General features: G+C 39.1%; 1 protein-coding gene across 1 annotated transcript in view; it reads left to right on the forward strand.

Moving 5' to 3' along the window:
- The first annotated feature begins 3,268 nt into the window (after nucleotides 1–3,268).
- The window catches only part of BLM (BLM RecQ like helicase), an 87,229-nt gene continuing 62,513 nt past the window's right edge, over nucleotides 3,269–27,984 (forward strand). Inside the window, exons 1-2 of the mRNA XM_043490222.1 lie at nucleotides 3,269–3,391; nucleotides 27,850–27,951. Of these exons, the coding sequence (XP_043346157.1) occupies nucleotides 27,854–27,951 (98 nt within the window). The 5' untranslated portion in view covers nucleotides 3,269–3,391; nucleotides 27,850–27,853. The remainder of the gene's footprint in view (nucleotides 3,392–27,849; nucleotides 27,952–27,984) is intronic.

A 27,984-nucleotide genomic window follows, 5' to 3' on the forward strand; every position in this document is an offset into this window, starting at 1 on the left:
AAAATTGGACTGAAGATTTACTGAGCATGACCCTGCCCATCAGAACAAGACCTAGTTTCCCCCTCAGTCAGTCTCTCCCATCAGGAAGCTTCCATAAGCCTCTTATCCTTATCCATCAGAGGTCAGACAGAATGAAAACCACAATCACAGAAAACTAACCAATCTGATCATATGGACCACAGCCTTGTCTAACTCAATGAAATTATAAGCCATGCTATGTAGGGCCACCCAAGACAGACAGGTCATTGTGGAGAGTTCTGACAAAACGTGGTCCACTGGAGGAGGGAATGGCAAACCACTTCAGTATTCTTGCCTTGAGAACCCCATGAACGGTATGAAAAGTTCATTCATGTTGTGGCATATATCAGAATTTCATTCCTTCTTAAGATCGAATAATATTCCTTTGCATGTATAGACCACATTTGTTTATCCATTCATCTGCCAATGGACACTTGAATTCTTTCCACATTTTGGCTATTGTGAATAATGCTGCTATGAGCTTTGGTGTACAAGTATCATTCTCTACATAAGAGCCAGAAAGAATTTTCTAAAATGTAAATTTATTCAGTCCCTTCCCTCATAAAAACCTTCTATGGTAATGGTGAATTAAACCACAATGAGATACGATAGAGTAACTACAGATAGCTAAAATGGAAAAGATTGACAATTCCCAGTGTTGGCAAGGATGCAGAAAGTAAGAAACTCATATGGTGTTGGTGGCAGTGTAAAATGGTACAATCACTTTGAAAACAAGTCCGTTTTCACCAAAGTTACTCCATGACTCAGAAATTCCATTCCTAGATACTTACCAAGAAAAATTAATGCACTTATTCACAAAAAGATTTATACAAAGGCATCCATAACAGCTTTATAATAGGCAAAGGGAGAAAATTAAAATGCCCATCAGCGGATGAATGGATAAATAAACTGTACTGTGTTCATACAACTGCAGACTATTGTTAAAGAATAATTTTTAAAAATCTAGTTTAATCAAGGCTCTCACATAGATATAAAATGAATGTATAAAAGGTTTTATTAATATTTAAGACATTAATTATTGGGACTCAGGAAGATATTAATACAAAGTTCAAAGAAAAGTTCAAAGTACTGCAGGCAGGCACATAATAAATGAGGAATAATGAAATGCTTTACAAATAGATGCAAAACCTGGCAGAACTGATGAAACCCACAGTGCAGTAATAAAATACATTGCACTGAACACAATTTGCATTTCTATACACAATAATAGATCTTTAAAAAAACTAAGTTATTTCCATGACAATGAAAGGTATGGAACACTCATCAAGTCAGATATCCCAGATGGGTGTGCAAGCAGCACCACGGTTTCACTGGATACTCAATTTTTAAACCATTTCAGAGCTCATGTTTTTAGACCACTTCAAAATGTTTCAGTTTTCCTCTACATTACACAGTAATAAAAGAGAATGAACTACTGGTACACAGACAGATGAAGCTTGAAGATACTATGTTCAGAAAGGAAAAGGGCAGAAATTAACTCCACAATGGAAGTTCCACAAGGGAATCTTATTGGGTGCTGGAAATGGTATATAACTTGAGTGGTGGAGATACATTTTTATGTATGTATGTATTTATGTATGTATGTATACATAAACATATTTTGTTTATGTATATATATATAAATCACTGATTTTACTTAAGGGTAGTACACAAACATCTCCCTATCTCACTTGTCCCCCAAAACCAACAGTTGCTATTTGTCTTCAGAGTGAAGTCCAAACTGACGTGTGTCATCTGTTTCCTCTAATGTGTAATTTCTATTTCCCCCCTTTCGGGTAGTTTCTTAAAGCTACCTTACATAGTTTTTCGTCTCCCGGCCTTTGCCTACAGATCATACATGCTATTTATCTCTCAGCTATCAGCACACCTTTTGAAATCCTCACCTAACCTGACAAATCTGCTCTCCTAGGTACCTCTGTAACATAGGTCAGCATTGTTACCGCTTGTATTGTCGTCATAAAGTGTACAAGTGTCTGCCTCCTCAAAAGATGTCTAAAAGAACGTAAGGACACTCTCCAGGGCCTGGCACAATGCCTGGCGCTGGACAAGAGCACAAAGTTGAAAGGCAGTGAAGAAAAAAGCAAAAGAATTCAGGCAGTGTGTGGTTTAGGCGATCTCAGCTGAGCGTCAAACTTTATTGAATTCTGAGAGAGGGTCCTACTTGTGGTACCCTTTGAATTTAAAAGTTACCGCTTTATTCTTTTGGTAAATTTGTCACTCTTTGTTCTTTATCCCTATCCTGCTTCCTGTCTGATCATTTTGCCATTAAAAGCCTGCTTAGCTGACTCTGCTGTTGCTTTTTTCCTAGAGTAATTCAACAGGGATGTGTTCTGATTGTCCCATTCGGCTTTGTTTCCGAACATTTAAAAAACAGATTTAGATAGCTAATGGGAAGCTGCTGTAGAGCATAGTGAGCTCCACTCTGTTCTCTGTGATGACCTAGAGGGGTGCCATGGGGGTGGTGATGAAGGAGGGAGATTCAAGAGAGAGGGGATATATGTATACATACAGCTGCTTCACACTGTTGTACAGCAGAAACTAACAACATTGTAAAGCAACGTTTTCCTAGAAAAAGGAAATAAAAACCTAGCAGATTTCACTCACAAAATAGGACTGAAACAGATTTTTCAGGTTTTTTTAAGGAGAAATAAATTCATTTCTTTAGGAAGTAAAGAAAATCTGGCATCAGAGGGCCGACAGTACCCTGATGGAAAAAATCACTTGGAACCTCAGCACCTACTGCACATGTCCCTGCATGCATCTGAGTTCGACACCCTTTTCTCCATCAGTGACAATTTCCAGTTGCTCACTTAGAAGACACTGTGTGGGGCAGAAGCCTGCATTACCAAGCAGGTGGAGAGAACAGGAGTCAAAGTCTCAGAGACAGAACCAGAAAGACCGGGGCTCAGAGCCTTGACGGGGCCTATGGGAACTAAAAAATCTCAGGCTCCCCTTAAACGCGGGGGTTTTCAATTCAGCCACAGTCGAGTTCCAGGGGCCTTTCTCATTGACAGTCTTTTGCAACACACTCAGTAACTCACTAAAAACAAAGGACTCTGCCAAGGCCGGAAGCCCGGGGGATTAACCGTAGTCACCTGACCTCGAATTCCGGGCTTTGATTGGGTTTTGCGAATACGTGCCCCTCTCAGCCCTGTACGCGGATCCCGCCCCAGCAGCCCACGGGGCGGGGGACAGGTGCCACCGAGGGACAGTATTGGTCGGCTTCTTCAGGACGCAGCCAATCGGAATCTGTCGGCTTCCGGCGCGAAATGAGCTGGCGCGCGGCGCCGGGGCTGTGGCAGCAACGCGGGTAGTTTAGATCCTGGTTCCGCCCGCTTCGACTGTAGGAGAGGTGAGTTCCCGCGCACGCCGACTTACCTGTTGTCCGCCTGGCCCAGCTCCGTTCCTGGCCATCCGGCCCAGGGATGGAGAAGGAGGCCTCTCCGGTTCCTCCCGTTGTCTCCCTTGGTTCGGCTAGGCCAGAGTCCTGAGTCCTCCAGCCCCGCGAGCGGCATGAGAGGAAAGAAGAGACGCATAGGGATCCTCAGATGCGGAAACAGAGGCCCGGGGGCCGGGGCTAACTTTACCAGGCTGTCCCAGGGCGTCGGGGGCAGAGCCGGCCTAGCACCCACTATATTCTTGTTCGTGTGCACCAGTGCCTGCCCTGATGCCTGGCCCAGAACAGTCACTGTTTAGGTTTCTGGCACTACCCGGTTTCTCTACCGAGGGAAAACCAAAACATTGTACTTTTCTAAGTGGCCTTCCACAATCATGAGCCAGGGAGTGGTGTTTTGAGTGTCTGCTGTGTACCACGTGCCCGACACCCCGTTATCTTAAAACTGTAGCTTACCCCCAGCAAAGGGAAATGGTTAAGGGCACAGACTATCAGATTTCCTGAGTTCAGATGCCGGCCTCTGCACATACTAGGTCTGTGACTCTCCCACTCTTACTTAAAGTGCCTCAGTTTCCTTCTCATATGAAGAAGATGACCTATTTTACATCTTGGAGTTGTTAGTATTGAACCGACTTAATGCTGTATATGCCGGTAAATGCTTCATAGAATACTTAACTACTTAGTAAGGGTTCTTTTATCACCACCCAGAGAACTAGATAGGATTTGTTCTCGCTTTAGCCATTGAGACTAGAGCACAAACAAGTGTCTTTGTGAAAGGGCGTTTGGTGATTAAATGCTAGAGATAGGATTTAAATTAAGAACTGACAGACCCCAAAACACCTTGTATAACAGGGGGATTCCTCCTGTACCCCTTACTTGCCCTTAGGTTTCCTGGGACTTTGGGCGTCTAATAGCCTGAAATGGAGCAGGTACCTGACCGCTTGGGCTTCCCTGGTGGTGAAGAATCTTCCTGCCAATGCAGGAGACATGGATTTGATCCCGAGGTTAGGAAGATACCCTGGAGAAGGAAATGGCAACCCATTTCAGTATTCTTGCTTGGGAAATGCCATAGACGGAGGGGCTTAAGTTTGGCGGGCTGCAGTCCCTGGGTTCGCAAAAGAGTCGGCCACAAGTTATGGAGAAAAACAACAGCCTGACAGCTCCTGGTGCCACCAGCGTGGATAAATAGCACTCCTGTGCTCCTGTCAAGAAGACTAAGGAGCAATTTATGTAACTGATTCACTTTATCTACAGCAGAAACTAACTCAACATTGTAAAGCAATTAGACTTCAATTAAAAAAAAAAGGTTAAGGGAAATAGTGAGAGAGGCTAGGTGAGAGAGCCGAAATTAGAGAAGGGAGAGGCAGAGTATTCTGTGAAATAATAAATAGAATTAAATATTCTGTGAAATAATAAATAGAATTAAATATTCTGTGAAATAATAAATAGAATTAAATTGAAACAACATTTAGTTAGCCAGGCTGCTAACTGTCAAAAAGTAACTTATAGTCTAGTAGGAGGAAAGGAAATTTCTGGATCTTGAATCATTTTCAGTGTCAGTCTCCATGATAGCCACCTTATGCATAGTATTTCTCATCCTCCCAGCAACTGGGAGCTATTGCCTTCATTTTACTGATGAGGAAACCCAGGATTTAAAAATTGGAAAAAGATGTTAGATGAGCAGTAAAAGAACAGTGTGCAGGGAAATTATACACATCCACTTTGGATAGTCACAGTCTCTGAAGAGGAAGATAGGGGAAGTGAATAGAATTTTAAATATATCTGAAATGTTTTATGCCTTTAAAAGAGAGATAGGATAGAGTTTGGACTTTCCTGATGGCTCTGTGGTAAAGAATTCTCCTGCCAATACAGAAATGCAGGTTTGATCCCTGGTTCTGGAATATTCCCCTGGAGATACCCACTCCAGTATTGCCTGGGAAATCTCATGGACAGAGGAGCTTGGTGGGCTACAGTCCATGGGTTCTAAATAACAACAGGACAGAATTTAAATTCTTAAATTTGGTTGGTGGGTACATGGGAACTGTTCTATTTTCTGTACCTTTCTGTATGTTTGAAATATTTAAAATAAAAAATTTTAAAGGAAATATATAATATAAAATTAAATATAAACACTGTATTAAATATAGTAGTACTAGTTAATTATATATTTTAATATGTAATATTTTTCTTTGAAGTATAGTTGATTTACAGTATTGTATTTGTTTCAGGTATACAGCATAGCAATTCAGTATTTTTGCAGATTATACTCCATTAAATGTTATTGCAGGATAATGGTCTAAGGCCACCCATATTGCTGCAAATGGCGGAATTTCTCTTTTTTTATGACTGAGTATTATTTATGTCTGTGTGTGTGTGTGTGTGTATATACACCACATCTTTTTTATTCATTCATCTGCTGATGCATTACTTTGATGTTTTGGCTGTTGTAAATAGTGCATTTATGAACATTGGGATGCATGTGTCTTTTTGAATTAGTATTTTCATTTTTTCTAGATATATGCCCAGAAGTGGAATTGCTGGATCATATGGTAGTTCAGTTTTTGAGGAACCTCCATATTGCTTTGCTTGATGGCTGCACCATTCCCATTGATAGTATACAAGGGTTCTCTTTTCTCCACTTTCTCTCCTACATTTATCATCTGTAGGCTTTTTGATGACAGCCATTCTGACTGATACCTTGAGTCAGATATCACTGATATTATGAGGTGTTATCTCATTGTTTTGAGTTGCATTTTCTCTCATAATTAGCAGTATTGAGCATCTTTTCATGTACTTGTTAGCCATCTGTATGCCTTTGAAAAATGTCTGTTAAAGTCTCCTGCCCATTTTTTTGATTGGGTTTTTTGTTTACTTAGCACCACTTGTTGAGGAGACTCTTCTCCATTGTATATTGTTGCCTTCTTTATTATAAATTAATTGATCACAGGTGTGTGGGTTTATTTCTGGGCCCTCTATCCTGGTGCATGGATCTATGTGTCTGTTCTTATGCCAGTACTGTGCTGTTTTGATTTCTGTGGCTTTGCAGTGTAGTCAGAAGTCTGGGCGAGCAATACTTCCAGCTTTGTTCTTTTTTCTCACAATTGCTTTGGCAGTTTGAGGTCTTTTATGATTCTGTATGAATTTTAGAATTATTTGTTCTAATTCTGTGAAAAATTTCATGGGATTGCATTGCAGCTGTATATTACTTGGGTTATATTTTGTATTTATTTCGTTTAAGGGAAGAAAGGATAGAAAAAGAGATCCATGGGTAACTGCAGAGTATTTTGGGGAGCAAAATGCCAAAAGCCATTGTGGGTCTCTGTTGCTTGTAGCTTGATACATGAGGCCTTTCAATGGTCTCCTCTAATCCTTGTTAGTACACACCAGTCTTTGCACAAATAGTGCATTGACTACTCCTCACAACTTCCACCCTATCTGAAAGGTTCCAGTTGTCCTTCAGGATCCAATTCAGTATTCTTTGGAAAGCTGCTCTATGATTTTCCTGAATTTTACCTTCATCTGGGAAGTCATAAGACTTTTAAGAAAAGATTTTATTGTAGGACTTACCCCATTCCATTATAATTATTTATTGGCATGTCTATTTCCTACTCGTCTAGAAGCTCATTGAGGGTAATAATTATGTCTTTGCCTAACTCTGTCCTCTAGTGCTGCCTACAATCCCTGGCACAGAGTGAAAATACAGGTTGAAATCAGCTAGTGAAAGGTCTTGGCATTATGACATAGGGACTTTGTTCTTAAAGAATAGCAAGGAACTGTTGGGTTTACTTTATCTAAAAAGTCTTATATCTTAATGAACCATGTTCTCAATATCAAGAAAAATTTTGCAGTCATAATCCTGTCTTTCACTCACTTCAGCTGTTTTTATTTTCTCATGAAATTTAAGTTTTAAAATTTCTAAATAACCTTAGTGTATTCATAATTTGCTGTTTTTTTTAAGTACATTGTGTGTGTGTATGTATATGTATAAAGAATTTAGAGTTTAACTTTATATTAAAATTATGTAAATGTAAAGAGTAATTATAAAACTGTAATTACATGTAACTGTCACCCAGATGAAGAAATGTAACATTATCAGTACCCCCAGAAGTGTGCATCCCTCATCATAACATCCTCCCTACACTGGAGATAACTATTTTCCTGTTTTTTATAATAATAATTTTCTTATTAACTTATCCACGTATGAACCTGTAAGTTTTGTAGTTAATTCAGTTTTGCCTGGTTTTGAACTCAGTAAGTGGCTTGATGGTTTATGTTTCTACTTTGTCTTTCTTCTTTGATTCAATATTATGTTTGTGAGATTCTTCCGTATTGTAGATACAGGTTTTCCTTTTCTTCTTTAATTTTTTGGCCATGCCGTGTGGCATGAGGGTATTAGTTCCCCAACCTGGGATTGCACCTGTGCCCTCTGCATTGAAAACATTGAGTCTTTACCATTGGCCCACCAGGGAAGGAGCAGATATAGGTTTTCTAATTTTTTTTAATAATTTAATGATTTGTAATAAAAGCTTATTTTGTTGCCATAGAATATTCTGCTATGTGATTGTGCCTCAGTTTATCCACCCTGCTTTTGATGGCGTTTGGGCTGGTTTCAGATTTTGCCTATTAATGTTGCTCTGAATGTTCTTGTGTATACTCCCTGCTACACACATTCTTTAGTTTGTGTATAACTAAGAGTAGAAGTACTGGGTCTAAGGGTATGTATAGGTTTTACTTTTCGATCCGAAGCCAAATGGTCTTCAAAAGTGGTTGCACTCCTACCCGTGTATTAGACTTTTCATTGCCCCACATCCTTTCTAATATTTGATACTGTGATTTTGTTTTTTGCTTGTCGGGTAGGTGTATGTATTTTCTTATGGTTTTAGTTCCCTGGATTATTAATGAAGTTGAACACCTTGTATTCATGGACTATTTCCTCTTTTTTAAAGTGACTCTTCAAGTATTCTGTCTTTTCTGTGTAGTTGTCTTTTTCTTGTTTTCTAGGAGTTATTTTTACATTCCAGATAGTTTTTATTTGTTATATATTGCTGATACCTTCTCATCTGTGGCTCTTAAAAGTGGATTTAATATAATTTTAGTCAACTATTTTTAAACATTTTTATTATGAAAATTTTTTGACTTTTTATTTTATATTGGAGTATAGTTGACTAGTGGAGGTGATGGAATTCCAGTTGAGCTATTTCAAATCCTGAAAGATGATGCTGTGAAAATGCTGCACTCAATATGCCAGCAAATTGGGAAAACTCAGCAGTGGCCACAGGACTGGAAAAGGTCAGTTTTCATTCCAATCCCAAAGAAAGGCAATGCCAAAGAATGCTCAAACTACTGCACAGTTGCACTCATCTCACATGCTAGTAAAGTAATGCTCAAAATTCTCCAAGCCAGGCTTCAGCAATATGTGAACTGTGAACTTCCAGATGTTCAAGCTGGATTTAGAAAAGACAGAGGAACCAGAGATCAAATTGCCAACATCCGCTGATTATCGAAAAAGCAAGAGAGTTCCAGGAAAACATCTATTTCTGCTTTATTGACTATGCCAAAGCCTTTGACTGTGTGGATCACAATAAACTGTGTAAAATTCTGAAAGAGATGGGAATACCAGACCACCTGACCCACCTCTTGAGAAACCTATATGCAGGTCAGGAAGCAACAGTTAGAACTGGACATGGAACAACAGACTGGTTCCAAATAGGAAAAGGAGTACGTCAAGGCTGTATATTGTCACCCTGTTTATTTAACTTATATGCAGAGTACATCATGAGAAAAACGCTGGGCTGGATGAAGCACAAGCTGGAATCAAGATTGCCAGGAGAAATATCAATAACCTCAGATATGCAGATGACACCAACCTTATGGCAGAAAGTGAAGAGGAACTAAAAAGCCTCTTGATGAAAGTGAAAGAGGAGAGTGAAAAAGTTGGCTTAAAGCTCAGAAAACTAAGATCATGGCATCTGGTCCCATCACTTCATGGGAAATAGATGGGGAAACAGTGGAAGCAGTGTTAGACTTTATTTTTTTGGGCTCCAAAATCACTGCAGATGGTGATTGCAGCCATAAAATTAAAAGACACTCCTTGGAAGGAAAGTTATGACCAACCTAGGTAGTATATTGAAAATCAGAGACATTACTTTGCCAACAAAGGCCCATCTAGTCAAGGCTATGGTTTTTCCAGTGGTCACATGGATGTGAGAGTTGGACTGTGAAGAAAGCTGAATGCCGAAAAATTGATGCTTTTGAACTGTGGTGTTGGAGAAGATTCTTGAGAGTCCCTTGGACTGCGAGGAGATCCAACCAGTCCATCCTAAAGGAGATCAGTCCTGGGTGTTCATTGGACGGACTGATGCTGAAGCTGAAACTCCAATACTTTGGCCACCTCATGTGAAGAGCTGACTCATTGGAAAAGACCCTGATGCTGGGAGGGATTGGGGGCAGGAGGAGAGGGGGACGACAGAGGATGAGATGGCTGGATGGCATCTCCAACTCGATGGGCATGAGTTTGAGTAAACTCTGGGAGTTGGTGATGGACAGGGAGGCCTGGCGTGCTGTGATTCATGGGATTGCAAAGAGTTGGACATGACTGAGCGACTGAACTGAACTGAACTGAACTTTGATTAACAATGTTGAAAGTTTGATTAACAATGTTGATAGTTTTAGTTGTTCAGTGAAGTGATTCAGTTATATATACACATGTATCTATTCTTTCTCAAATTCTTTACCCATTTAGGTTGTTACATAACATTGAGCAGAGTTCCCTGTGTTACACAGTTTGTCCTTGATGATTATGCATTTTCAATATAGCAATGTGTACAATCCCAAACTCTTAAGTTTCTCTCCTCCACCCTACTGTAAAATAATACATATTATATTTCATGGGAAAAAGTGCAGAAAACATCCAAATAAACTGTGTTGTTTAGTCGCTAAGTCACGTCCAGCTCTTTTTTGTGACCTCATGGACTGTAGCCCGCCAGGCACTATCTATGGGATTTCCCAGGCAAAAATACTGGAGTGGGTTGCCATTTCCTTCTCTAGGGGATTTTCACAACCCAGGGATCATATTCTTTACTGCTGAGCCACCAGGGAAGCCCATAAGCTTTGTAGAAATGAGTTAACATAGTAGGCCTCAGAATTATCCTTAGAAAGACCTGCATGCAAGATTGGCCCTTGACTGGTGTCTAGGAACTCGGCTTTTGGAATCTTTCCTAAGCTATTAAGGTCCTTTTGCCTACGTGGGGCATTAACACTTGCTTTCATTCTGAGAAGCTGATATTTTGGGGTTAAAGGGTTCCTGTGTGACCAGCCCTAGATAAAGACCCTAACCATTGCATCTCTGGTGAGCTCCCTAGGGAAGAGCCATTGCGCACATGTAGCTACACTTTCCTTGAGAGAGAGCATGCTGTCTGGGAGGGAGAGAGTGTGTAAAGCCAGCATGGACTCCTACGGACTCTCGTGTCTTTTCCCCTTGCTGATCTGATGGTGTGTCTTTACCGCTTGCTGTAATGAAACTTAGCTGTGTGTTGGGACTGTATGCCTGGGGGTCCTTCATCACTGAACATGAGGGCGTGGTCTCTGGGGATCCCACCAATAGCAGCTTAATGACATGTATCAAAACAAACACCTCTGTACCCATGTCCCAGGTTAGAACATTGCTAGCACCTTCAAAAGCCTCCTCTCATCCTCATCCCCAAAGAGAACAATTATCCTAACTTGTGTGCTAATCAGGACCTTGCTTGCTTGCTTGTGCTTGTGTTCAGTCGTGTCCAACTCTTTGCAACCCCCTCTACTGTATCCCACCAGGCTCCTCTGTCCATGGGATTTCCCAGGCAAGAACACTGGAGTGAGTTACCATTTCCTCCTCTAGAGGATCTTCCCAACCCAGGTATCTAAGCTGAGTCTCCTGCATCGCAGGTGGATTTTGACCACTCTGCCACCTGGGAAGTTCAATTAGGATCTTATTTTTCTTTATATTCAGGTGTCAGGTCTTGAAAGTGCAAGTCGCTCAGTCATGTCCGACTCTGAAACCCTATGGACTCTAACCCGCCAGGCTCCTCTGTCCATGGAATTCTCCAGGCCAGAATACTGAAGTGGGTTGGCATTCCCTTCTCCAGGAGATCTTCCCAACCCAGGGAGCAAACCCAGGTCTCACATATCACAGGCAGATTCTTTACTGTCTGAGCCACCAAGCAAGTTATTTTAAACTAATTGGCACACAGAAGATTCTTAATTAAAATGACAGTTCAGTTTTTCTTATCTTTATCTTTTTTGTTAGAGCTTTTTATATCTTGTTTGATAAATCTCTTGGTGATTATAGAATTATTCCATATTATTTTCCAGAAACTTTATTGTTTTGCCCTTTACATTTAGAGCTGCAATTCACTTGAAAATGATTTATGTCTGTGGATTGAAGTAGTGTTTAAATTTCATTTCTTCTCATGTAGATATCCAGTGCCCTGGCCCCATTTACTGAAAGACTCCTTCCCTAGTGTTCTGCAGTGCCCCTTTTGTCATAAATTTAGTGTCTGTATATTGTGGACACTTATATTGTATATAAATGTCTTGCTTGTGGATTCTTTAGTCTCTTTAGACCAGAGACTGATCTATTTGCCTATCCTTGCATCAGTATCTCACTGTTTTTAAAGTAGGTTTTTAGTAAGTCCTCATATGTCTGCTGGCGCTAGTCTTCTGACCCTGTAGGTCTTCAAGAGTGTCTTGGCTATTCTGGGAATTTTGCATCACCATATAAACTATACTCTCAGCTATTAAATTCCTTCAAGGGAAAAAAAAGAATTTTGATTAGAATTGCATGAAGTTATACATCAGTTTGCGGAGAATGGGCATCTTGACAGTGTTGTCTTCCAGTCATGACTGTGATTCAAATATTTGTTTATTCCTTGTGGGCTTCCTGGGTAGCTCAAATGGTAAAGAGTCTGCCTGCAATGCAGGAGACCTGGGTTTGACCCCTGGGTCAGGAAGATTCCCTGGTGAAGGGCATGGCAACTCACTCCAGTATTCTTGCCTGGAGAATTCCACGGGGTCTCACAGAGTCCTTTGATTACTCCTTAATTTCTCTTAATAATTATTTATAATTTTCTGAACAGAATCATAGACATAGTTTGGTAGATTTATTTTTTGGACTTTTAACATTTTTATGCCATTGTAAGTGGTAAGCTTTCTGAAATTTTCTGTTTATTGGTGGTATATAAAAATAGAATTAATTTTTGTATGCTAACATCATATCCAACAGTCTGCCTAAACTCACTGCATTTGTTTTCCGCTGTAACAAGTAACCACAAATTCAGTGGCTTGAAACAACACAGATTTATTATCTTACAGTCTGTAGTCCAAAAGTTGAATGGGTCTCGTTGGGCTAAAATCAAGGTGTTGGCAAGGCTGTGTTCCTTTTTGGAATCCCTCGGGAAGAATCTGTTTCCTTGCCCTTTACATCTTCTTGAGGCTTTCCCCCTCCATTAATCTGAAGATCTTCTAGTCGTTCTGTATACACAGTTGTCTCATTTGTGAATGTTAATATTCTGCTTCTTTCCCGTCCTCCTGTACCGTTTATTTACTGTTCTTGCTGTATTGCTTTGGCTTAAACTTCCAGTGCCCATCATATAGAAGTAGTGAGAGTGGGCATCCCTGTAGTGTTCCTGATCTAAAAGGAAAAGCTTTCTAAATTTCATCCCACTGGATGGAGACTTGTTTATTTTTTAATTGTATATCCCCTCTGTAGGGTTAGGGAAGTTCCCTTTTATTCCTTCTTTGATAAGAGTTTTCATAAAGAATGGATCTCATTGTGAATGGATACTTATTTGATTTTACCATATGCTTATTCTGCAGCTCTTGAGAAAAATCATAAGATTCTTCTGCTTTAATAATTTGATTTATTAACGTTGCCAACCATGCATTCCTGAAACAGTGCAGCTTGGTCATAGTATATTTTATACATGACTGGATTTGGCTTGCTAACATATTGTTTGGGATTTTTTGAAGCTACATTCATGCATGAGAATTGACTTGTTAACTGCCCTTGCAGAATTCTGTACCAAAATTATGCTAACTTCATAGAGTTGGGAGGTTCAATCTTTCTGTACTTTTGAATCATTCATAAAATTTGGGATTTTAAATAAAGTATTTAAAAATTAGAATATTTTATTGTCATAAATGCTCAGAAGAATTCACCAGCTCTTGGATGTTGATAGTATCTTTATGGGTAGATTTTTAACCACAGATATTTCTTTAAAATAACTGTAAGGCTGTAGGCTTTCTGTCTTTGTGAGTGAATTTTGATAACTGTGTTTGTAAAGAAATTTGTCCCTTTCATCTAAATTTTAAATTTCACTGGCTCAAAGTTGTTCCTAACAACCTATTATTTATTTTAATGTCTATATTATATGTGATTGAGTTTCTTCTTTTAGTCCTGATAGTGAGTTATTCATCCTTTTTCTGTTGTTTTTGATAAGTCTTTTCACAGAACAAACCTTGTTTACTGATTCTATTATTTATTCATTATTTTGGCTCTTTATAATTTTCTTCTTTCTATGTTCATTGGACTTATTTTGTTTTTCACTTGTGAAAATGAAAAACATATGAGATAGAATAGTTAAGGCTGTGCATTTCCCTGTAATTGCATCTTTAGTTGCATAGCACAAGTTTTTTATATGTAAACTTTCATTATTGTTCAGTTAAAAAATATATACTAATGCCCACTTTGTTATTATATTTGATGCATGCTTTTTTTTTTTATTAGTTGGAGGCTAATTACTTCACAACATTTCAGTGGGTTTTGTCATACATTGATATGAATCAGCCATAGATTTACACGTATTCCCCATCCCGATCCCCCCTCCCACCTCCCTCTCCACCCGATTCCTCTGGGTCTTCCCAGTGCACGAGGCCCGAGCACTTGTCTCAGATGCATGCTTTTTTAAGAAGTATATTCCTTTATTTCCAAACATGAGGATTTCCTGGATCTCTTTCCTCCTTTCTCTTTTTTTTACTTTGAAAAACTAATTTTTATGGAAAAATTGTAAGATTAGTCCAATAATAACATATCTACTCAAGTATGCATTTTACACTCATAAAAATAGTTCATGTTAAAAAAAAAAATAGTTCATGTTATCAACCTTAAAAATAAAATGGTTATTTTACTGGCAAAATGAACTTATTCAGGAATGGCAGAGGAATTGCAATTTAGGACATGCAAACTATGGCAAACCACAGGTAAGCCTGGAAAACATAGGAGAACAACCTCACTTTATATGGAAAAAGAAGTTGGAAAGGGATGCTCTGAACCCAAGACCATTGGAGGAAAGCAAGAGTTCAGAGTGGCTGAGTTGCAGATCTCATTGACTGTGCTGTTGCTTAACAAGGAGAAAATTGGGTGATAAAGTAAAAAATAAAGGAAAAATTGGGTGATAAAGCTTCCTGCCCAGGAACATAAAGCAAGCTGTGAAGGAAGGTACATGTGAGGAGAGCACCCCCTTCAAGACTTTGCAACTCTGTTTTCAGTGAAATTTCTCCTTTTTAAAATTTTTGCAATATGTTTGGTCACAAAGAAAACATTAGTATTTCTGCAAAAGTACAAATATTTTGAACTGTTCTTATCGTTGTACAACAAAACTAGAAATTTAGAATTTTTTTTTTTTTATAGGCAAAGGCCCTTCATCTGGAAAATTAAAAACTTTCTATTAATGTACTGTTGGATACAAGGGAAATACAAATGGAAATAAAGGATTCTTGAAAATTAATGAAATGAAAACAACAAATCAGACTCTGTAAGACACATATAATGAAGTGATGAAGGGGGGAATTTATAACTTTAAAGCCATTATAAATGAAGGAAAGAAAATAGATGAACTAAATTGCAAGCTTGGAAAGTTAGAAAAAGGACAACAAAGTAAACCAAATGAAAGCACAAGAGGCAAAAATATAATAAAGACAGAGGCAGAAATTAATGAGAAAGAGAACTGAAAAACATGATTAATCAATCAAAATCTTGTATCTTGAAAAATTTAGCAAACTAGTAAACTACTGCCTAACTTAAGAATATAGGTGGGGGGATTGGGCTTCCCTTGTGGTCCAGTGGTTAAGAATCTGCCTGCCAATGCAGGAGACACGGGTTTGATCCCTAGTCTGGGAAGATCCTACATGCCACAGAGCAACTAAGCAGTGTGCCACGACTACTGAGCCCAAGCACTGGAGCCACTACTACATGCCTAGAGCCCACGCTCCACAGCAAGAGAAGCCACCAGAGAGAGGCCCACGCACTGCAACGAAGATAGCCTCTGTTCACCCCAACTGAGAAAGCCCATCTGCTGCAACAAAGACACAGGGCAGCCAAAATAAAGATTAAAAAATTAACGAAAATAGGGGGAAGTTGCAAATACAAAGTGACAAATGGGGAAAAACCCACTGATAGAAAAGAAATTTTTTAAATTAGATTAATTTGCATACCTCTAAACATATTTGAATATTTATATGAAATGGGTTCAGTTCAGTTCAGCTGCTGTGTTGTGTCCGACTCTTTGCAACCCCATGGACTGCAGCATGCCAGGTCTCCCTGTCCATCACCAACTCCTGGAGTTTACTCAAACTCATGTCCATTGAGTTGGTGGTGCCATCCAACCATCTCATCCTCTGTCGTCCCCTTCTTCTCCCGCCTTCAGTATTTCCCAGCATCAGGGTCTTTTCAGATGAGTCAGCTCTTCACATCAGGTGGCCAAAGTATTGGAGTTTCAGCTTCAACATCAGTCCTTCCAATGAACACCCAGTACTGATCTCCTCTAGGATGGACTGGTTGCATCTCCTTGCAGTCCAGGGGACTCTCAAGAGTCTTCTCCAACACCACGGTTCAAAAGCATCAATTCTTCGGCGCTCAGCTTTCTTTATAGTCCAGCTCTCACATCCATACATGACTACTGGGAAAACCATTGCTTTGACTAGATGAACCTTGGTGGCAAAGTAATGTCTCTGCTTTTTAATATGCTGTCTAGGTTGGTCATAACTTTTTTCCCAAGCAGTAAGCGTCTTTTAATTTCATAGCTGCAGTCACCATCTGAAATGGGTAGAGAAATACAAGTTGACAAAATGGATCCTCATAAAGATTACAAGTTAAATAGCTCAATTTCCATAGGATAAACAAAGTTTTGAAAGAACCATTTCATTGAAAACAAAAAGCAGTAGGTCCAAATGGTTTCATAGGGAAAATTCTACTAAACTTCCAAAGTCTAGGTAACCACAATGCTAATAAATTGTTTCAGACCAATGAAGGGAAACTTCAAACAAACCTTGTTCGGCACTTCGTACTGCAGTTACTGATCTAGTCATCTGCCTCTCGTGCTCATGCGCAGCTGTGTCCGACTCTTTGCAACCCCATGGACCGCAGGCCGCCAGGCCTCTCTGTCCATGGGATTTCCCAAGACAGTACTGCCATTTCCTCCTCCAGGAGGTCTTCCCAACCCAGGGATCGAACCCTCGTCTCCTGCATCGCAGGCAGATTCTTTTATCACTGAGCCACCAGGGAAGTCCCAAGTAATCTGTCTCTAGTTGTTATCAAACAGCTAGAGTGAAGTAAAATTTCCAAAACACTTCTCAGTCTTCTGGATGCTCCTTGAGTTTGCCTTTTTTGAAGCTGTTTTGTTGACCTATAATAAACTGCACATATTTGAGTTATGATTTGATCAGCTTTGATATATATAAGATATCATCACCACAACCGGGTTAGTGAACATACCCATCTCTCCCAAAAGTCTCCGCATGCCCCTATGTCATGCCTCACTCCTGCTCCCTTTCCCCCAGTCCAGAATCTATAATATATATAATCCATATATGAAACAGTTTGAGTGTCAACATAAATAATGACGGTATAGATTACAACCCACTGAATAAATGAAGAATCTTTACTGATAGAAAACAAATAGGGGAGACAGGGAAGTTCTTGATAGTAGCATGCCAACTACTAAATGGTAATGCCAACTGCTAAAGAATGACTGGGATTAGAAAAACCTTCATTATATAATCATATTATTTCTTCAGGTATGAATCAATGGATATGAAAACAGTTTTTTTTTCCTAGTTATCTTTTTATTGCTGATTTCTGGCTTAATTACAGTTGGTTGAAAGCATGTCATTATTATGTCAGTCCTTTGAAATTTGTTGAGACTTGTCTTGTGACCCAGTACAGGGTTGGTTTTTATAAATGTCTGTTCTTGAAAAGTGTACATGGTATAGTTGTCAAGTTTGTGTTATTCAAATTTCTGGATTGTTACTGATTGTTTAGTTACTTGTTCTGTCATTTATAAAGAGCTAATTTTAAATCTACCATAATTACAGGCTTTTTTCTGTTTCTTCTTGTCATTTTATCAGTTTTGCCACATGTATTTTTGCAGTTATTTTATGTGCCATACCAATTTAAAGTAGTGAATCTTCCTGGTGAATTGAATTCTTTATCATTATATTCTTTATCTCTACTGAAGCTTTATGTCTTAAAATCTATTTTGTTTGATATGAATATAGCCATCAGCTTTTTTTTGGTCAGTTTTTGTATATTTTTTCCATCTTCTTACTTTCAACCTTTACACCTAATTTTTTACATGTGACTCTAATAATCTGCAAATATTAGATACCGTTTGAAGAATTCAGATTGTAATCTTTTAATCAAGGCAGTCTGTTTACATTTATTATAAATAATAAATTTTTGGATTTAAGTCTACTACCATTTTTTTCTTTGTATTATTTTTTCCTCTTTTATGTAGCTTTCTTACAGGTGAAGTTTTTTGTTTCTTTGTTTTTAATCATTTTTCCCTTCTAGATTTTAAGTTACATACTCTGCTTTTGTTCTTTGGTAGTTACCCTAGAAAGTGCAAATGCATATTTATGCTGTCAAAGTTTTAAGCTTATCAACACCTTACACTCCTCATAGACAATACAAGGGCCTTGGAACACGTTCACTGTCTTTACCTCCCTCATTTATGGGTCATCTATTGTTGGGTGTTTTAACTATTTTTTTAACCCCACTGGACATTGTTATTATTTTGTACAGTCAAGGTTTGCATAGATTTAACTAAATGTTCGCCACTTTCTTTGTCCTTCAGTTTAGCTGTTATCCATCCAGGCTCACTTTTCTGCTACATGAAAGTACATCCTTCAGAATTCCATCTAATGAGAGTCTGCTGGTGGTGAACTCTTGGTTTTTGATTATCTGAAAATATCTTGATTTTGCCTTGATTATTTTTTAAAGATTTTTTTTTTTAATGTGGACCATTTTTTTAAAAAGTCTTTATTGAATTTGTTACAATATTGTTTCTGTTGTCTGTGTTCTAGTTTTTTGACCACAAGGCACATGGGATTTCAGCTTCCTGAGGGGAATCAAACCCGCACCCCCTACATTGGAAGGCGAAGTTTTAACCACAGGACCACCAGGGAAGTCCCCTGGCTTGACTTTTTAAATAACTTTGTTAGATATAACTCACATACCATAAAATTCACCCATTTTAAGTATAGAATTCAGAGGCTTTTAGTATATTCACCTGTGCAGCAGTTGTCACACTGAATCTTAGAACATCTTTGTCAGCCCAAAGAAAAACACCACACCCCTAGCCATCAAACCATGATCTAACCAGCACCCCTGCCCCAGGCAATCACTAATTACTCTATAGGTTTGCTTATTTTCAACATGTCATGTAAATGGGATCATACTATCTGTTGTTCCTTGTGACTGTCTTCTTTCTCTTAGCATAGTATTTCAAGGTTCATCATTATTGTAGCATTTATCAGTACTACATTCCTTTGTACGACCAAGTAATATTCCATTATATGGTTACCCACATTTCCTTTATCCATTCATTCATCAGTTGATGGACATTTGGGTTGTTTCTAGTTTGGGTAGTTTGGGGCTATTATAAATAATGCCCCAATAAGCATTCAGATACAAGTATTTGTTTGAATACCTGTTTTCAGCTTTTTTGAGTGTATATCTAGCAGTGGAGTTGCTGGATCATGTGATAACTCGGTGTTTAACTTTTTGAGGAACTGCCAGACTGTTTTCTAAAGTAGCTGCACCATTTTACATTCCCACGACAGTGGATCAGGGTTTCACTTCACATCCTCACCAGTACTCTGTTTCTTTCATTATGAAAAGTGAAAGTGAAGTTGCTCAGTTTTGCTCCTCTGTCCCTGGGATTTTCCAGGCAAGAGTACTGGAGTAGGTTGCCAAATGGAGTGGGTTCCATTTCTTTCTTTCATTATAGCCAGTTTAAAAAATAACAGCCTTATTGTGATGTAATTTATGATTCAATCTCAATTTTTGAAGGATATTTTTGCTGGGAAAAGAGTCCTAGCTTACTTTCAGCAGATTGAAAGATACTAATCCATTGTTATTGTCATTTTTTTTTAGTGGAAGTATAGATGATTTATAATGTTGTGTTCTATTCCAGTGTCTTATGATTTCCAATTTTACTGAAGGGAAATCTATCCAAAAGTCTGTGCAAGTACTGCATGATTAGGGGAAGTCCCTGACAGTCCAGTGGTTGGGACTCTACACTTTCAATGCCAGGGCCCAGGTTCATTCCCTGGTTGCAGAACTAAGATCCCACAAGCTGCTTGGTGTAGCCAAAAAAGGAAAGGGGGGAAAAAACACCCCACAAATTCTGCAGTTGATGTATTTTGGTATGGATTTCTTTTTATGTCTTGCTCAGAATATGTTTCCTTTCTTGAATCTGAAGATTTGTGTCTTTCACCCTGGAAATGTTCCAGCTGTTATGTTTTCAAATATTCTGCCCCAGTTTCTCCTCTTTCTGGAGCTACATTTATGTTAGACTTTCTTACTCTATCTTCCATGCCTTTTAACTTCTCATATTTCCATCTGTTTTCTTTATCATTCTGTGTATGCATCTATTAAGTCAGAAACTATAAAGGATCTTAAATTTTACCCTATTTTTCAGCTCACAAGTTAGCCAGACACATACAGAGATGCTTACACATGTACTGATGACACAGGACACCTGGGTGAGGGATACAGATGGTTTCTTATAGCAATACCTTGCATTCATTCCCTACACCCTAATTCCCACAAGGTGATGTGATAAGAGCTACATGATACCTGTGCATATAGTTGAGTGCATCCCAGGAAAGGAACCCCAAAATTCAGAGACTATGAGCACTTGAGGTTTTCTGGCATATCTTCCAGAGAAATTACTTTTTACTGTGAGATGTAGGGAAATCTCCCCTGGCTGAGAGAGGAAGGGACCTTGAGTTTTATTGTCCTGAATGTAGGGAAACGTCTCCAGGGAGAGAAAAGAAAGGGCGTTATCTTTGCTACTATGAAATGTCTCTGGGGAGTGTGTGACCCCCAAATTGCTCCAGAGGAATACAGCCACCAAGGCCATTTGCTACTTAACATGTCCTTTGCTCAGAAGGCTTGGACCATGTAGGAGTGTGAGAAATACGTAGAGACAGATCCTGGACACTTTCTTCTGATTTTCCCCCCAGGTTACTAATTTCCTTCCTCTTCAGCTCTGTGTCGTCTACTGAAACAGTGTACTGGTTCAAAATTAGGAAAGGAGTACATCAAGGCTGTATATTGCCACCCTACTTATTTAACTTATATACAGAGTGCATCATGTGAAGTGCTGGGCTGGATGACTCATAGCTGGAATCAAGATTGCTGGGAGAAATATCAATAACTTTAGATGTGTAGATGATACCATTCTAATGACAGAAAGCAAAGAGGAACTAAAGAGCCTCTTAATGAGGGTGAAGAGGAGAGTGAAAAAGCTGGCTTGAGACTCAACATTCAAAAAACTAAGATCATGGCATCCGGTCCCATCAGTTCATGACAAATAGAAGGGGGGAAAGTGGAAGCAGTGACAGATTTTATTTTCTTGGGCTCCAAAATCATTGTGGACAGCAATTGTAGCCACAAAATTAAGCTGCTTGCTCTTTGGAAGGAAAGCTTTGACAAACCTAGTGTATAGTCAAAGCTGTGGTTTTTCCAGTAGTCATGTACAGATGCGAGAGCTGTACCATGAAGAAGGCTGATCACTGAAGAACCTATACTTTTGAATTGTGGTGTTGGAGAAGATTCTTGAGAGTCCCTTGGACTGCAAGGAGATCAAACTAGTCAATCCTAAAGGAAATCAACCCTGAATATTCATTGGAAAGACTGATGCTGAAGCTCCAATACTTTGGCCACCTGATGCTAAGAGCTGACTCATTGCAGAAGACCCTGATGCTGGGAAGGATAGAAAGCTCTAGGGAGTGGCAGAGGAGGAGATGTTTAGATAGCATTACCAGCTCAGTGGCCATGAATTTGAGCAAACTCTAGTTAGGAGATAGTGGAGGGCAGAGGAGCCTGTATACTGTAGTCCATGGGGTTGCAGAGTTGGACACACAACTGAGCAACTGAGCAGTCTCCTGTTCTACAAAGTCTATCTGTTGAATTCTGAATTTTGGTTATCGTATCTTTCATTCCTAAAAGTTCTGTTGACAAGGTCAATCTAACAGTTGTGTTTACTGCAGATATTTTCAAGCTTGTCTTTTATTTTTGTAAACATAAGTTTAATAGCTTTATACTGCTATGTCTGATACTGTTTATTTCTGTTACAACTAATTCTCATTCCTGGCGCCTTGTTTCCATTTTGTGCTTGACTATTTCTGTTCGCTACACATTGTCCTGTGGTAACTATTTAAGGCATAAGATAAAGGGCTTGTCCTCCAGAGACATTTTTGCATTTGTTTCTGCCAGGTGCTTTGGGGGTAGGATTGCTTTAGTCTAAATTCATGACTTGAATTTTTTTTTTAAATATGTGATTGATAAAAATTGGGTTGAAAAGATTTTCTTAGGCTTGTGGTTTCAGGGTCTCTCCCACTCAGCACCTCACTAATTGGTAACTTTATTTGTAGATACCTGGGGATAGAGGTGGGGTTTAATTTTAGTTTACCTTTGCCCAAATGATAGAGCGCTTTGGGGTGACGATTTTATGGGGAAACAGTTCCCACCATGGTTTTGCCCTGACTTTGATTCTGTCCATCTTTTCCCTCCAAGGCTAGCAAAACTGATATTCAAATTCTCAGAATTAGACAGCTGTCCTCAGGACAAAAACAGCTGTCAGTATTCTCCTTACCTCTCTGGGTTCTCACTTTTGACTTGATCATTTTATCTTGTCAGAAATTTACTGTATTTAATCATTTCTTCTTTTTTTTTTAACTTTATAAAAAAATTATATTTTATATTGGAGCATAGTTGAATAACAATGTTATGTTAGTTTCATCTGTACAGCAAAGTGATTCAGTTATGCATACATACACATGTATCCTTTTTCAGATTCTTTTCCCTTTTAGGTTATTACAGAGTACTGAGCAGAGTTCCCTGTGCTATACAGTAGACCCTTGTTGGTTATTGGTTTTAAATAAAGTTGTGTGTCCATGTCAATCCCGAACTTCCAGTCTATTCCCCCCACCCTGTATTTAATAATTCTTATTTTATCCAGCACTAATCTAGTAGGATCAATTGTCAATAAGCCTTTTCTGTAAGGGGCCAAATAGTAAATGTTTTAGGCTTTGTAGGCTAGACATTCTCTGTTGTAAGTTCCCAACCATGCAGTATGTGAATAAACAGGCATTGTGTTTCAATAAAACTTTATTTAAGAAACACAGGCTGCAGGCCAGATTTGGCCTGTAAGTCATAGTTTTTTCAACTCCTGACCTAGAATATATTGTGTGCTCATTATGTCAATAACATTTGTTAAATATTGGTTACTTTCCTTCTTTTGTTACGTTTCTCTCATTACACACTAAACATTATATTTTAGTTTTTTTTTCTCAAAGTTGAGTACCATGCTGTTTAAATTAGTTACACTTAATATGATTATAATATTTCTAATTCTTGTTCCCATCCCATTGTTATTTTGTATTCTTTCCTTATGCTTTTGTCAAATGAAGTGTTTTTGTTGAGTTTTGTGAAATATTCTTGTGGTATTTTAATTGGAATTTTATTAAACTCACTAATATAGGAAGAAATATCTTTGCTATATTTAAACCTTTCTTTTAAGAATATGAAATATATTTCTTGATCCAAATCTTTCTTTATTCTTCCCAGTAATATTTGGTCATTTTCTTTATATCATGAAGATGTGTCTTTTGTTAGGTTAATTGGTAGCTTAATTTTTCATGCTATTGTTAATTGAACACTTTTTAAAAATTATATTTTCTAGTTAGTTATTACTATTACATGAGAATACATTTGACTTTTGTGGATTTGTATTTATCTTTTATTTACCCGCTTTCCTGAAGTTTTAATTGTCTATTGTTAATGACTGATTTTCTTTGGATTGAGTTAGTATTTAATCAGATTGTTTACATGTAATGATATTCTCATCCTTTCTAGTATGTTTCTCTTTTTGCATTGGCCAGAATGTTCAGCATGAGACTGAAAATAAGAAAACAGTCTCATTTTTGCCCCTATTTTTAATGGATTCACCTTTATTGTAAAATATAAGATATTGTGTTGGGTCTTGATTTTAAGTACTTCTAATTTTATGTTTTAGTGTACCTATTAGAAATGATTTAACAGACACCATTTCAAATATACATTGATAATACATACTGTATGAATCCATATATATGAATCAAGAAATTTAAGAGCAGGCAAAACTTATCTATGGTGATAAAGTCAGATAGTGGTTATATATAGGGTGTATTAACTGGGAAAGAGCATGGGAAAGCATACTAATGTGCTAGAAATGTTCTATACCTGTTCTTAAAAGCATTACTTCTGAAGGCTGTGGAGTAGGAAAATTATGTCCTTGCTGCCATGCTTCAGAATATAACTGATTAGAGGATGCCACCCTGCGAGGAATAACCAAAGAGCAGTGTAGCTTGAAAGTAGGGAAGGACACATTAAGGTTGAGATGGTAAAGAATCTGCCTGCAATGCAGGAGACCTGGGTTCGATTACTGGGTTGGGAAGATCCCCTGGAGAAGGAAATGGCAACCCACTCCAGTATTCTTGCCTGGAGAATCCCATGGACAGAGAAGCCTGACAGGGCTGCAGTCCATGGGGTCGCAAAGAGTCAGACACAGCCCAGCAACTAACACTACTATTGACTACATGCTAACTGTGAATCCACAATGTATCACTACAGTTACAAAACATTTAGTCAAACGTGTACTATTGAGATGGTTAAATATACATATCCAATCATGCCGTGGAATAATGTTAGAAATCTTTATTATAGACTCCTGTGGCCTGTTTTGATCCAAAAATAAAAAACGTATGAAAAATTTGCAGAAGGATGAGACAGGAACAGTAAAACCTGAGAAGGAATGTGAGGAAAGGTTATGTAATGATGCCATGGGCCCTTTTGTCCTGCTTTGTCATAACGCTGAAGGACTGTGTGCCTCTGCTTCCGGGTCATTGGTGGAGGTCGGTGGTGTGACTTCAGTCTTTTTATTCTGTGAAAAACTTCCATATTGGACCGGGCCTTGGAGAAAACATACTTCGGCAAAAGGCCAGTGCTTTTAAACTGGATATAAAATGGGGAGGTGCCTTTGGATATGAGGGGAATGATGGTCATAAAATATTCTCCACTGGGACTTCCTTGGTTGCCTAGTGCTTAAGACTTCACCTTCCAATGTAGGGAGCGTAGGTTCAATCCCTGGTCAAGGACCTTAAGATTTCACGTGCCTTATAGCCAAAAACTCAAAACATAAAATGCAGAAGCAATATTGTAATAAATTCAATAAAGACTTTTTTTAAATGGTTCACATTTTAAAAAAATCTTTTAAAAATAAAAAAGTATGTACCTTCACCACTAAGAAAAAAATCAGGGTGGGGAATTCCCTGGTGGTCCAGTGGTTAAGACTCTCTGCTTCCACTGAGGAGGGCGAGGATTTAGTCCCTGGTTGGGGAACGAAGATCCCGTATGTTGTGCAGCATGGCACATACACGCACACGCACACACACACACACACACACACACACACACACACACACACACACACGGCAAAAAACTGCACAAGAGAAGTCTGGGACATCTTTTTAAGATCCCGTATGTTGTGCAGCATGGCACATACACACACACACACACACACACACACACACACACACACACACACACACACACACGGCAAAAAACTGCACAAGAGAAGTCTGGGACATCTTTTTATTCCAGATAGTAAAGAAGCTCTCAAAGTCTAAGTTTATGTCAAAAGGACGGAAGAGACAGTCCTGGTGTCTGAGTGATCCCCTGGGCCCAGCAAAGGGACCAAATTTCCAGAGCCTTGAAGACAAGGGGTAACACCCCAAAATATGGATGCATTTTCCACTCTACCTTCATTGGCCGAGCAGCTGCCAAGAGCAAAGGCCGCATCTTCTGATAACCTGGCAAACAAATGCAGTATTGCCTCACAAATTGATTGCTTCTTTGAGGTACCGACTGGTGCATTTGGGGAGAAACTTCAAAAACAAGTTGAGGAGCGTCTGTCCTTCTGTGAGATTGGAGAGATTCCACTAAAGAATCTGGGTGTCATGGTGGAGGCAATGGTTCAGGCAGAGGAAGCGGCTACTGAGATTACTAGGAAGCTAGAGAAACAGAAGAAACGCTTGAAGAAGGAAAAGAAAAGGCTGGCTGCGATTGCCCTGGCATCTTCAAAAAATAGTCGTGCCCCAGAGGAGTATGAGGAGACAAGTGAAAGACCCAAAAAGAGGAAAAAGCAAAAGCCCCAGGAGGCTTCCTTGGTAGCTCAGATGTTAAAGAATCTGCTTGCAGTGCAGGAGACCCGGGTTTGATCCCTGGGTTGGGAAGATCCCCTGGAGAAGGGAATGGCTACCCACTCCAGTATTCTTGCCTGGAGAATTCCATGGACAGAGGAGCTGGCAGGCTACAGTCCATGGGATCACAAAGAATCAGACACGACTTAGCGACTAACGCTAACAGGAGGCTCCTCTGAAGAGTGGAATGGAAGACCCATCTCTTTTTTCAAACCCTAGAAAAATATTTTTCCAGGGAGGAGCTGGTCAATAATGATCTTGAAAAGAGGTGGCACTGGAAGGCTTCCCAAGAGAAAGAAATCTTTCCCCAAAAAAGGAACCAGTTAGTGACCCCATGAGTCAGGAAACAAGAGGGTCCCCAAGAAAAAGAGGAAATTGTCCTCCAAGGAGGAGCCTCTCATAAGTGGATCTGAAGAGGCTACTGCCAGCAAGCTCAGCGGCTCCAAGAAAACAAAAATCTCAGGGAAATTAGAATGGACATCTTGCCCGTGGGGCGTAATGTGTGGAGGTATTTCCCAGCCCATCCTCTAAAGCCCCCAAAAAATCAAAACTAAAGAAGCAAAAAGGACTAGAGAGTCAAACTGGAAAGGTTCCCCCTGGCCAGTTTTGAAACAGTTTGAGAATCAATAAGGGTGATAGTTATATTGAATTGAAACATACCTAATGTTTAATCCATGAATTTATAATGATACTGAGAAAAAAATTGACCGATAGAGGTTACCAGAGAATTAACTCATTATTTTGAAAACTAATAAAGGGGAAAAAAATCCAACATTTATCCTGTCTTTCGTATGTGAACCCAGGCCCCCTACATTGGGAGCAGGGAGTCTTTTAAGATGGCTTAAGCTACCCATTGATGGTTAATGCTTGCGGGGGTGGTGCTCTGTTATGTCCAACTCTTTGTGACCCTGTGGACTGTAGCCTGCCAGGTTCCTCTGTCCATGGGATTTCCCAGACAAGAATATTGAAGCAGGTTGCCATTTCTCCCTCCCGTAAATCTTCCCAACCTAGGGATCGAACCTGCATCTAAATTTCCTGCATTGACAGGTGGCTTCTTTACCGCTAGCACCACCTGGGAAGCCCCTAAGCTACATATTATCCCAGGAATTAGCTCAGCGGTGTCACAGTTTTTATGCTTGGTAAAAGTATTCTTTCAGGTTGAGACTAGATGATTCCAAAGCACAGCATCTTGCTGATAAACCATTGCTCTCATTGACAGTGCTCGTCCTTCTTTTCCCGATTTCCCCTCGGGCAGAGAACTCAGTTATTCCTTTGTTTTTTGGATTTTCAGTGTGCTTTGATCATTTTCTCACACTTCTTTCCCCATTTGCCTTCCCTGTATTCTTCAGACCTAGGCCAGGTCCCCTTTTTCTGCAAGCCTTTTCCTAATAAGCCCTTCCCTAATAATATCTTTTGTGCTTCTTTTAGCATTGGGGGAAAACCAGGTCATTTTGCTATTTAAGTGAGCCTTCAGTTAGTTAAAGATTATGTATTTCAAATGTCACCTGTTTTAAATGTCAAAACAGTTTTTTGACCAAAAAAAGTCTCATTACTCTGGGCACAGTTGGAACAGTAAATATTGTGATTAATGCAAAGCATGGAATTCCACTGGTATTTTTCTCCCTCATTTTTAGGACCATGGCTGCTGTTCCTCAGAATAATCTACAGGAACAACTGGAACGCCATTCGGCGAGAAAGCTTAACGATAAAGCGAGTCTTTCAAAACCGAAATCTTCGTAAGTACTTTAGTTTGCTTTCATACGGGCACC

The sequence above is a fragment of the Cervus canadensis genome, chromosome 17 (assembly GCF_019320065.1).
Source record: "Cervus canadensis isolate Bull #8, Minnesota chromosome 17, ASM1932006v1, whole genome shotgun sequence".
NCBI lineage: Eukaryota > Metazoa > Chordata > Mammalia > Artiodactyla > Cervidae > Cervus > Cervus canadensis.